The 11932-nt window shown below is 45.4% G+C and overlaps 1 protein-coding gene across 1 annotated transcript; it reads right to left on the minus strand.

The window, feature by feature from the left end:
• Positions 1–1639: 1639 nt before the first annotated feature.
• On the minus strand, positions 1640–10008 carry st3gal2 (ST3 beta-galactoside alpha-2,3-sialyltransferase 2). Its single transcript, XM_020040580.3, has 6 exons — positions 9336–10008; positions 7697–7890; positions 6736–6915; positions 3192–3237; positions 2965–3084; positions 1640–2870 (listed from the first exon to the last, which is right to left on the minus strand). The coding sequence occupies exons 1-6, from the start codon at positions 9678–9680 to the stop codon at positions 2697–2699; spliced, it is 1059 nt and encodes a 352-aa protein (XP_019896139.1). The 5' UTR covers positions 9681–10008; the 3' UTR covers positions 1640–2696.
• Between the last annotated feature and the right edge of the window lie 1924 nt (positions 10009–11932).

Here is an 11932-nt window from a genome sequence, read left to right on the forward strand (position 1 = left end):
TGTGTTGCATTCTTTCCACTGCTGCTGACTCTTACATCTGTCTTGTCTAGTTTATGGGGGATGCTGAGGTAAATACAGTTTGTTGGTTTCATGCTAGGTAAAGTACCAGTTTTCAAACGCTTGAACTGTTCCAGTCAAGAACCAGAAACCCACATTTTGTTAATCTTGCTTTTATTTTTTTTTCACAATAGTATGTGATAAAACAGTCCATCACACAAACAGATTGAGGTTTTAAGTAGTAGAGATGGAGTACTAACTGAGCCAGTGCTATTCTAACGGTAGTAATATGATATCAATGCTGATACTGTATGTACAGACTGTCGGTGGAAAATGTTGTGCGCAAAGTACATGAAGAGCTGGAGATGAAACCATTTCAATACTGCAATAGCAAGGATGCTTCCTTAAAGATGATTAATCTAGTGCTGGAAGCCAGACTAAATTACATTAAAACCCCACCCATTATCCAAATGATACAATCAGGGAAAGTGGTGTATATTTTCTGATAAACTTTTACAGTTACACAAATAAGTAAAAAAAAAGATATCCTATCATAACAATGATGTCAATTACATTTGATTCTCTTTGGTGAAGTACTGAAGCACATTCTAGTTCTGGCATGACTAGCACCACCCAGAAACTGGTGGAAATACTTGCTTATAAATGTTTCATGTCAAACATGGTGGAGATATGTTTTAAGTACTAGACACACTTCCATCGACTGTCATCTTCAATAGAGCAGCTCAGTGGATTTGTGTCAGGCAATGTCAAAACAGAATGAATACAGCCTTAACCAATAACCATACCCATTGCTAGTTAAGAGTTTATTTCCTTCAACAGAACGAATACTGTGTAAAATTCAACAACATAAAGGAAGCCGTTACGTGGCTCCTAGATAAAGGACGAGAGAAATGAATGTGGTTGGAGAAGGCACATCTCTCAGTCAGACACGGACCAAGAGGGTGTGTGGTCTAAGTAAGGGAGAAGCCGTTTAAAGCCCTCAGAAAATGTCAGCAACATGACTGACTGTTAAGATTAGAATAGTGTCCATAGTAGAAGGGGCCTTGTCTGAATGAGTGCAAACTACTAAACCAAAGTGAAGCACACAAGTTACTGTATTGGTGCACTGCAGGAAAGGTCAGTCCAACACTGGGACAAGGCACGCAAGCACAGCTGTAAATGACTGATATGTGTCTATCTGTTAGAGGGGGCTACCTGAAAATCAAATGTAGTCAATTATCTTTACAGAGCTCTCTCACTCACACACAAATACACGCGCACAAGACATAGCTGTAAGGAGAGAGGGATGAAAAACGCTCAGTGGCACTCAGTTGATGTCCTTAAAGTTGATGTGTCATCTAGACACAAACCTGAAACCAACCAAACTCCCACACTGAAATGAGATATTGGCTATATATGGGAGTCGGTTCTACTGATCTGACACCTGCCCAACATGTAATTATGTCAGATGAGAACACAATGTGCAAAGGATAGAAATAATATGTGTATCATACAGTGTATGATGGTATTTTCTACAGAGATGATATTATCATGGGATAACACAACAGCACACATCCTCAACTGATTGGAGCAATGTGGTGAGAGCAAACATGTCACATTGACAACTTTGCTAATAACTACTGCAGCCAGGGCTCTGAATATGTTTTTTTTTTTTTTTTTTTACCAGCAGTCGGTTTAGATATGTTCAGCCGTATGACTTTCAGCCAACAAGTGATCAACTTCCAACACTGAAGAGGCATTTTTCACTGTGTCCTATGTACGTTGCACAATGTCTGGGCCTCAGAGTGATGCAGTGTCCTTTAACAGCCAGCAGGAGGCAGCGGGTCACCTCAGTGTGGGCTCCAACTCAACACGCATCAATTAAAGGTATTAGCATTAATTTCGCTAAGAACGTTGTATCAGCTTGTGTGTGTGTGGGAGAATACGTGGTGGTTCAGCGTAAAGTCTGGTAGTGTTATAACTGACTGTGTGTAAGCCTCTCCCTTATCTACCTAATCAAAAGGATAATTAGTCAATTAAAGTGGTTAAAGCAAACAAAATGGTTAATACTGTTTATGTAAAATCCCTGTAATATAATTTCAACAGGAACTATTCTTTTGAAATTGTCTCTGGGCTTCAAAGCATGTAAACGTCAGTTAACAAGTACTCCCAGCTCCCAGGGACGCGAGACTCAGCAGCAGGGCTACATGGGGGTGTGGACATGGCAGGAATAGATCAGTGGCCGTCACTGGTTGCCATGACATCTTGGGTGTGGAATACAGAATGGGGAGGGGGCTGAGTCTTTGGGTGTGACACCCCTAAGGCTTGTATTAACTCTTTCCCCATTGGTTGAGTAGGAAGGGGCGTGGTTTTTGATTGAACAGGTCCATGCGGTGCCTCGGCCAGACTCCCCACTCCAGGAGCCCTGAAGTATTACTGTCCCTTTACACTCAGGTTGAGGGCTATGGAGACAGGCCTGTTGGGGGTGGACTGCAGTCCCACCCACAATCATCAACATCTTAGCATCCTGCAAAATGGAAACGGGGGCGGCAGGCATTGTATGATGGAGGGTTTCGAAGCCCTCTCTATGCAAAGCATAAACACGCAGATGACTAAGCACATGAAAAGTCTGGTGGTGATGGGTACTCTAGTGTTCCTGCCAGTGTGTCCTGTCCAGCCCACAACACCACCAGTCTTTCTCACTTTCCTGGGAAAACCCTAATTTTCCGGGCCTTGGCCAGAGAGTCAATTATCTGGGCCTCATAGTCTGCATCATGTACTCCTGTTTTACGAAACTCTCCGGAGTATCGATTCTGCTCCCAATAGTGGTGCCAGTTGCCTCGGCTGTCAGCGCCAAAGCCAAACACATTCACCTGGAAAACAAGAACAAAATCTCCACAGTCACGCTAACCTTTACGGAGCGTGGCACATGCTGTCATGCTGCGTGTGTGTGTGCGTGTTCTTTACCTCGTCACACACGTGCAGAGCAAAGAACAGGACCAGCATGCCGGTGGAGGGGTAGCGTCCGTGGTGCCTGGTCCAGTGGTCATGGATGTACTTGAAGAAGGCGGGGTTGAAGATCTGAACCTATGGAGACATTGGGTTGACCAATCAGACCAGGAGATGCGCCAATGTTCCATTTGAAAATGACTATTAACTGATTCAGATAGATAGCAGAGATTGGGGGAAAGTACCTTGTCCTTGTCCACCCGTAGAAATTGCTTCACAGGTGCATAGGTACTGATGAGAGAGAGAAAGAGGTTGAATACACATTTATTCTTTCCTTAGAAAAATGCTGTGGGGTGATTGATTCATAGATGACATATTCATTCATTTTTTATTACTTTTCAGATAGTACAGATTTAATCGTAATTTTATGTTCTTCCTAATTAATATTTCCATGAGTGAAGTTAGCTCACTGACTACTACTCATATGCTACCGCAATGATCAGTGTCTGTGTTGTCCCTGCTATTGCTCTTTGTTGTTGTCATCTGCTGGTGACAAAGTAATCCTGGATCCGCTCGGGCTGTTTCCATTGATCAAAGACACTTCACTTAAAACGCTGTTGTTTAAAAAATCTCTTTCACATGAAACACCATAGGTAGCTAGCAAACATAAATGGTACAAATCACATATTTTGCCAGTTTTGTATGTATACACTTTGATGAGACCGGTGAAGAACGACAGCTCTTACCGGAAAACTCGGAAAGGGCAAAAAGTTCACCGTTCCAGCTCTTCCTGCCTTGACTTTTTAAGTTCATGAAATAATGTTAATGTTGCCTTACAGGACTGGAGCTATCTATGTGATGTTATTCAATCTATCTATTTCTATGCCTGTTCATCTATCACTAGGATTAGTTTATCTATATATATACATTGTTGCTCTATCGCAATGAATAATTCATTTCTATGAACTTTTGATCTGTCTATGATTTGTTGATATCTCTATCTGTGTCTATTATCGTATATCTATCTCTATGAATATATCTATTCATCCCTATTAATTATGATTCTATCTCTATCTCTCTACCCCAAGCCAGAGAAGGTGAACATTCAGGAAGAGTAGTCTCTAATCTGTCTTTCTCAGAAAAGTTATTTCTAGGAAGGTTATAGGTTTTCTTCAGCAAATCAAAGGAGGCAAAGGCTCCTTCTATGTATAGATCCCCTATGGTATTACTCCTCAGCTTTCTCCATTGTGCAAAGGTATTATCAAGGTTAGAAAGGGAGGAGGAGGTGTTTCTCGCAATTGGGAGCAGGAATGACATTGGTCTAAGGTCGGAATTACCTTTAATTTGCATCCAGAGATGGCCTATGATGTGTATAATGGGATTATGATTGTGAATTCATTTCTCCAGACTGACAGGACAGGAAGACTGCATCAATACAGAAGTGGTGGCAATCCTCAAACTCCATCCTCAGCCAGCCAAGTTAGTGTCAATTTGGAGTAAAGCTCAGTTTAGTGTCAAAAGTTTAGTGTCTTTTTGAGATTTGTTTGAGGATGCTACAAAAACTGTTGTCTATCCAAAGGAGGATTTCCAAGTAGGTACATTTGTCTGGGGAGATCTTTCATAGAAGATGTTCAGATCAGGAGTGGTTTTGATTCTTATTTCCAGAGAAATGATCTCCATATATATTGACTAAGATGTTCAGTGTTAGATTGAGAGAGAATCATTTTTATTTTACAGAGAATGGATTATGTTTTTTTTCTCCAGATAATCCAATTGCAATTTTATCTCAGAGTGGTTCTTTGTTACGTTTGTCTATACTCGGATGGCAAGCACTTTCCAATTCAGTTAATTTTCCATAATTGTGTTTCGTTCTAAAATTACTTTGATGAAGCCTGTCTGATAAGGTTTGAGTGTTTCCCATAGCAAAAGATGCATTGTCATTACAAAAAGATCAAACAAATGTGAGATCTTGGTTTAAAAAAAAAAAATCATGAAATACTGAGATTCCAATGTTATGGTATTTTGCATTATAGGAGTAATTTGGTATTGGGAAGAAACTCTTCAGTTCGCATGTAAACATTATGGACATGACAGTGAAAGGTGTATTCTCTGCATGTGGGGTTAGAGCCCCTCCACATGTCAAATAGTTTAGTGTTTTTTTATGTAAGTATTTATTAAATCACTAGTGTTAGAAGTTGGTGCACAGCATTTGTCCCCCCAGGGTTGTCCCTATCCTTGTCCATCTGGTCATGCTTCTGACCTGGATTATGTTTAATAGACTCAGCACAAAAGCATTATTCATTATTACAACTTGTACTCTTAAAATGTTCACCCGGCACAGCCAGAAAAGGAATGGTCACCCCTCCGAGCCTGGTTCCTCTTTAGGCTAAATTTCGGCCTTCTTAGGGAGTTTTTCCTAGCCACTGAAATTCAACACTATTGTCGTTTGCTCCTTGGGGTTTCAGGCTGGGTGTTTGGTAAAAGCACCTTGTGACAACTGCTGATGTAAAAAGAGCTTTATAAATAAATTTGATTGATTGATTTGGATGATTGATTCAAGTACTGGTTCACCACACAGTTCACTTCTCCTCCAATGACCAGAATAGTCTGATATATCTGGTATCAGAGCTAGAACATTCCTAAAGAAGTTGGTAAACAGTTGGGACATTTATTTCAAGTAGTCAGGGTGTAGTGGATCACTCCTATTATGATCAGATAGCAGCGATAGCTTTGCCGTTTGTGCTGGAAGCAAATTTCATATTAGAATTGCCATACATTTTACTCTAGCGGAGGAGATCAATTGAAACTCTTAGCCCATTTAAATCCAAGATAGTTATGTGTGATTGTGACTCACATAGAAGAATGAACATCCCCCTGCCCAAGGATTGTCCTCTACCCTGCTTTTCAGGTTTCCTCAAATATCGGCCTTATCAACTGGCATTTCCAACACAAATATTTACTTCAAGAGGAGCAATGCCCTTATTTGACCAAGTAAAATGTATAGTCTAACATCATATTTTTTCTATTTTCAAAAATACTTTTACAACTGATAGAAAAAGTGGTGTTATTTGGAGGTGGAGATAGAAGGAACTAGACACTGAAATCTCCATAGCAGGCTGGGAAGGTTCCTTGGAATACATTACTAACTGTTCAATCAACTTCAGACACTCTCTTATACAAAGCAAGATTTCTGATACACTAAACTATTAAAAAAAAATAATAATTACATAGGATCCTGTCTTATACCTCTCCTTTTATAACAATTTCTAACCACAAACAATTCCACTGATTTGCATTGTGCTCTACCCTGCACGGCCAATGGTTTAAAATTTGGTTTCCTCTCAGACACACTTAAGACTGTTTGACCAAGACCCACTGTTGATTATTCTGGGAGTTTAAGAGGCTCTGAACTAATTACACAAGCAACAACATCAACAACTAATTTCCTACAGTCTAATTTCAGCAAAATAATATTGACACTTGAGAATGCCAAGCAACAATCTAACAAAAAGTATTCTTCGGGCAGCTCCCCTTCTCCTATCCATTCCCAACTGTGACATGTCACTCTCTAGATTATACCGTCGATGCACTTATCTTTTTGTGAAAAAAAACATGTTTGGGTAAAAGTGTTAATCCCTTTATCACAGCAAATAATATTTAATATAAACAACATGAAAATGCAAGATACATTTTTATAAGACTTTGTATTTTATTCAGATACCTTGACCTTAAAGGTTTGGACTTGATAATTAGCCTGTGTGTGTGTAAGTGCATGTGCTTTGCCCTTACAAGCGGATCTGTCCAGTGGACAGGGCACTGGTAATCCACAGCAGGTCCAGGGTCTTGAAGGGCACCAGGACAAAGCTGATATTGGCTGCCAGGTTTTTGGCACTTTCTGGGTACATGAAGTGGTGGGTTGTGTGGCTGCCTGCATCCTCCTCATAGCCCACTGTAGGGGCCAGGTTGATCCTGACAGAAACACAGACACACAGAATCTGACCATGCTGGGAGCATCTTCACAGAGTAGACACGTGGACAGAGGGCAATAAGTATAGTAGACAGACAGGCAGACAGAAACCATGGAAACATGAAAGTGTCTGTTTGGGCCCTTACAATAGGGCAGCAAATGTCTGCCGCTCTCCAGAACGCTCTCTGTGCTGAGTTTCACTGCTGTTATTTATCCACCCACTCCCATTCCACTCATTAAAAACCTCTCACTCTCCTCATAAACATGTGTATGTGTGTGTGTGTTTGTAGGCAGACAGTAAGCAGGATTGGATCAGTAAGGATTTAACTGAGCTGTATTGGGCTCAATGTTTTAGTGCATTACTGTTTCAATCTTTATGTTTTGCAGCCTTTATCTCCTTAAGACACAAATCTGTTGCAGCCTAGGGAGAGCTGCTGGTCACACAGCCAACCATTCAGCCAGTGGCCCACGAGGGAAGACTTCATTAAACATAATCCGATTCAAGACATCAGTAAAACCTCATGGTTGAGGTCATCACCCCCCCTCCCCCCTCCCCTACCAGCAACTGTAGTGGTTCACCATGTTCTGTAGAGCTACAGCCTACTTTAGCACGATGTTTAACACAACTACCCAGCTACTAAACACACTGATCTGTTCAGTAGCTCCACGGGGGGGGGGGGGGGCGACCCAGCTCCTTCCCTGGTCTCGGCAGCCAGGCGGCTGGCTTCAGCTTACATCGACCACCACCGAGCGCGGCCTGGTGAAACGACCTCCCTTCCTCACCTCATGACGTAGTTGTGGCCGTCTATGATGGGCCCGTATCCGGCGCCGCGCAGGTTGCCGGAATTCCCCACCACGGCGCAGCGCAGGCAGCGGGCCGGGTCCCAGGAGCCGTACGGCGAGCGGCCGGGGATCACCTGGAACAGCCGCAGGAGCACCTGCTGGATGGTGTGGGGCTTGAACTGAGGCTGCAGCATCTACAGGCAGGGGGCGGAAGAGAGGCAGCACGCTCAGGGAGGCAGACTGGAGGAGCAGCGTCCGCGTCCAGTGGAGGACAGGCCAGCCACTGAGGAGGATGGAAAAGGGGGCGGGAGGAGAGGAGGGCACTGGCAGCTTGGTGGCCAGAAAAGGACACTCTCCTTTCTCCCATTTCCCTGATGGGATGTCAGCAGAGGCCAGGGGGGAGGGTGAAGGGAAACTGAATATGAATACGGAGGTGAACAGAGGTTGTTTTGGGGGGCAAACGGGGGGGAGAGAGAACCTCTATGCGTGAACATTGAAGGTTTAACTGAAAGTCTGTTTTTCAACTCTCTGCAGTCTGAGCCCCTGCCATCCTCCCAGCGCCCAAACAAAACACAGCAAACAGTGCTATCAGCCTACTGGCGCTCTATTCAAATACCTCTCCCTCCCTGTCACACACACACAACCCTCTTTCTCTCTCTATCACTCTCTCTATGTCCCCTCACAGCCACTCTCTCCATCCACCCCTCCCCAATACTGTTTCTCCTGCACGGCCCTCCTTCTGCTCCTTCTCTCTCTCTTCCGGGAGATCCCCTGCTCCTCCAACACTGTTTCTCCTGCACGGCCCTAGTTCTGGTCCCTCTCTCTCCCTTCGGCCAGATCCCCTGCTCCCCTTCTGTCTCCTGGATGCCAACACCTGGCACAACACAGAGGCTTTCTGCAGGGTCACTAATTCTTGGCAGATTTTCATTGGGTGCCGCTGCTGCCAAACAGTATCTTTACTGCCCCACTCCTCTCAGGCTCCCTTGGATAGAAAACCCTTCTACCTTAAACCTCACGCAAGGCCATCACTATGCTCAAAGTCGGGCCAATACCATGGCAGATACGTTTCTAAAACTACGTTTTCTAACCACCTTAAAAACTTTTTTTATGCTGAGAGATGCGTTAACCCTACTCAGATTTTCTGCGACCCGACTTCATAACATCATCTTTTCTAATTTCATCTTTTGACCAGCTCATTTATTTCACACCACTTATAGACTTGACAGGCTGGTCTGTTTGAAGCCTCATCTTATAATATATGTTAAGGCAGGCCAGCAACTACAGGAAGATATTTAAAATACCTTCTTCTGCCCAGACACAAACTCGTGACATCTTTCTTAATGCTACTTTTCACAGCTCTCTCACACCTTCATAACCTTAAACCACTTTAGTGTTCATGTCTGTTAAATATAACAACCTCTCTCAGCTACGTAACTACCTAAGCATTCCTGTCCAGGCCCTAACTCATTACTTATACCATTTAACTTTTTCAGCTGTATAAATTGTCACTTTTCGTTTTTAGACACTACTCAGTGTCCTCTGACAGACCCAAACGGTCCACTCCTGGACAGAGCTGCTCTCATTCTTTCCAGAGGAGCCAGAAGAACAGACACAGGCGGCGTGGATTTGGACCACTTACCACCCACCAGTAGTAGACGTCTGAAGGCAGCTGGATGTTGTCCCGTGTCCACACGGGGGAGATGTCCGGGTCATAGTTCTCATCGAACCAGTCCGACACCCCGGGGTCCCCCACACAGCGCGGGCAGGCACATGTCTTCTGCTGCTGAATGCCCTCCAGGGGGTGGAGCCTGTGGGCTCCAGCATAGTTAGGCACCAGCTTGACTCGCCGGGACTCCTCCCACCCAGGGGGGTCCAGGTAGGGCAGGCCCACACCCCCCCTCAGGGAGACGGAGAAGAAGAGGGAGGTGAGAAAGACGAGGCCCAGGGAACCCAGCAGCACCCACACCCTCAGTGAGCACCGCATGCCCCCGCCTGCACCTCCGCTGGCCCCAGGCCGGCCCCCCCGCTCCACGCTGGACCCACCTGTCAGCCAGGGCCTCGGCTTTCCTGGCCTCTGGCCCCTGGGTACCCCAGGGCTGCCCCACACCCAGCCAAATCCCCAGCGCCCCTCCCGGTGCTGGTTGACGGACGGCGCCCGACCCCCCCACTGCCATGGGCCGCCCCCTGCCACGGCCTCCACCCTGTCGGCTTCAGCTCCACTCAGCGTGCTGGCTGGCTTGCGCTGCCTCAGAGAGAACGCTCTCCCGGGCCGACGCGCAGAGAGAAGGCGAGGAAGAGCTGCCTCTCCACAGTGAGTCTCTCAGTATCCCCCACTGGAGCTGAATCTGTTGCTTCCCCAAGGGTCCGTCTCCCCGCACGCGGCTGTCGCTCTTCACACCCTCCAACCGGCACAGGCTCTCCTCTCGCAGCGCCGCTCCAGTCCTGAGTGGGAGCTCCAGCAGGCTGTCTGCACATACAAAATGATGGCAAACCCCCACACAAACAGTACTCTTTTCAGAGTCTGATAAACGGCTGCGCAGCGTTAACAGGCGTATTCATCTAGGGTTACATCCATGCTCCAAGACTGGTAGCAAGTTATTAAGTTATTAGTGTCATCTTAGACCGTTCCATTAGTCCACACCTGGCGCTTGGAGGTCCTCTGTGCAGTGCTGAAACAGCGGTGATACACTCTAGCAGGCTGGACCGAGGAGCAGGGAGGAAGAGGAGGCTGAAAGAGGGTGGAGGCCGCAGTCAGGCTGGTGGGAGAGAAGCTCCGTCGAGTCTCTAGTCATCCTGAACAAATGACACCGCCCCCTTTTGATTCTTTTCTTGTTGCTCTCTCTTCACTTTTATTCCGCTGCTACAGCTCTTACGGCGGAAGAGCCACTGCTAAGATTCGGAGACTTCGAGAATAGAGCTGAGCTACTCCGTGCGTCCATGTGTGACCGTTCTCCTCGGAAACAGCAGGCCTGGTCCAGGTTCTGTGTGTGCGTGTCTGTAGATGGAGCCCTCTCGACTTGCCAAGTTGGATTGATGGGAGGGGGCGTCTAACAGGGCGCAAATTGTTCAAGGAACAACCTCAAAATGTCTGTGGGACCATCAGCAGGAGAGAAAGCAAACTGTAAAACCTCCAAAGTAATCAAAGCATTCTGACCGTAATGTCAAAGAGGATTGCCACAGGGTCTTAAGAAAAGCAGATATGACAACCTCCAAACGGCTTACCGATGAATGCTCCCCAAGGAACGCTGAGGCAGTGAGTGTCTGGGTTGAAAAAAGACAAACCAATCAAACGGAAAAAATCCCATCACTCCAGCTGCCCTTGGTCATGAAACAGGACAGCGGGGAAAGAAAGGGAGCTCAGCAGCAGTTTACCAATGAAGATTCTTAGTGTGTGTGTTTTGAGGCCACTGTCTGCCAGGAGACGTAGGGTTTAATTGAATTCTACGGCGTGGTGTTGGTAGAAGTGCAGATTTTGTCAGGATGTGCCCTGACCTTCTGCTCTCCTTAATCTTCTAATCTGTCATCTCGGTGCCTGGTGGTTTGCCCTCTCTCGCTTCTCCCTGGCAGCCGGTTGCCCACCTTATGGCCAGTGGCCCTCTACTGCCCTACCAAGCGGTTTAGTCCTTCTATTAGCTGGTCCTTGGAGATGTGTGTGTGTGTGCGTCTTAGACACCAGTAAATATACGGGGGATGTATACACAATGGTTTCCTCTTCCAATCTCCTAGTTTCCAGATCCCGGTTCTTCTGAAGTGGTGTATACCTAGACAGGCAGAGAGAGATAAGAGAGAAATGTGGTGAATCAATAGTCTGTGCATTTCTAGCACACAGGCGTCGTGGTGATTGGTGGAGAAATACTGACATTTACCTCAGAGCGACTTTATTAAAGTGTCTGAGTTTAAAGCTTGGGTGCAATTCGAGGTATTGTGTTATAAAGAAAGACTCCTTGTCTGAGCCTTTATAAAATAAGATTAATCATACCTACCCTACCAGACACAGAATGGCCTAGAATAATTATGTTAATCAAATGTTTCATTTGTGGTATCGTGCTTGTCAAGGCTTTTCCGTGGCCACATACCCCAAACGGAAACAATCAGAAACAAAACCCAATTCATTAGCTGCATATCAACTTAAACACAATTCATTTGTTCTATCCATCTTCCTTACTCTCTTGCCTCCAACTGAACACACTTTCCTTATCTGCTTATTCATGTTTCCTGTTATACATTACGTTCAGC

This window comes from Esox lucius, chromosome 19 (assembly GCF_011004845.1).
Source record: "Esox lucius isolate fEsoLuc1 chromosome 19, fEsoLuc1.pri, whole genome shotgun sequence".
NCBI classification, from domain to species: Eukaryota; Metazoa; Chordata; class Actinopteri; order Esociformes; family Esocidae; genus Esox; species Esox lucius.

What these genes read in the sequence shown, in the direction of transcription:
- st3gal2 (XM_020040580.3), bottom strand. Translation starts at nt 9,680, where the DNA reads ATGCGGTGCTCACTGAGGGTGTGGGTGCTGCTGGGTTCCCTGGGCCTC. An exon ending in TCCACTGGACAGATCCGCTT is followed by an intron (nt 3,238 to 6,735) that starts GTAAGGGCAAAG and finishes CTCTCTCATCAG; the next exon opens with TACCTATGCACCTGTGAAGC. An exon ending in TACGGGTGGACAAGGACAAG is followed by an intron (nt 3,085 to 3,191) that starts GTACTTTCCCCC and finishes ATGTCTCCATAG; the next exon opens with GTTCAGATCTTCAACCCCGC.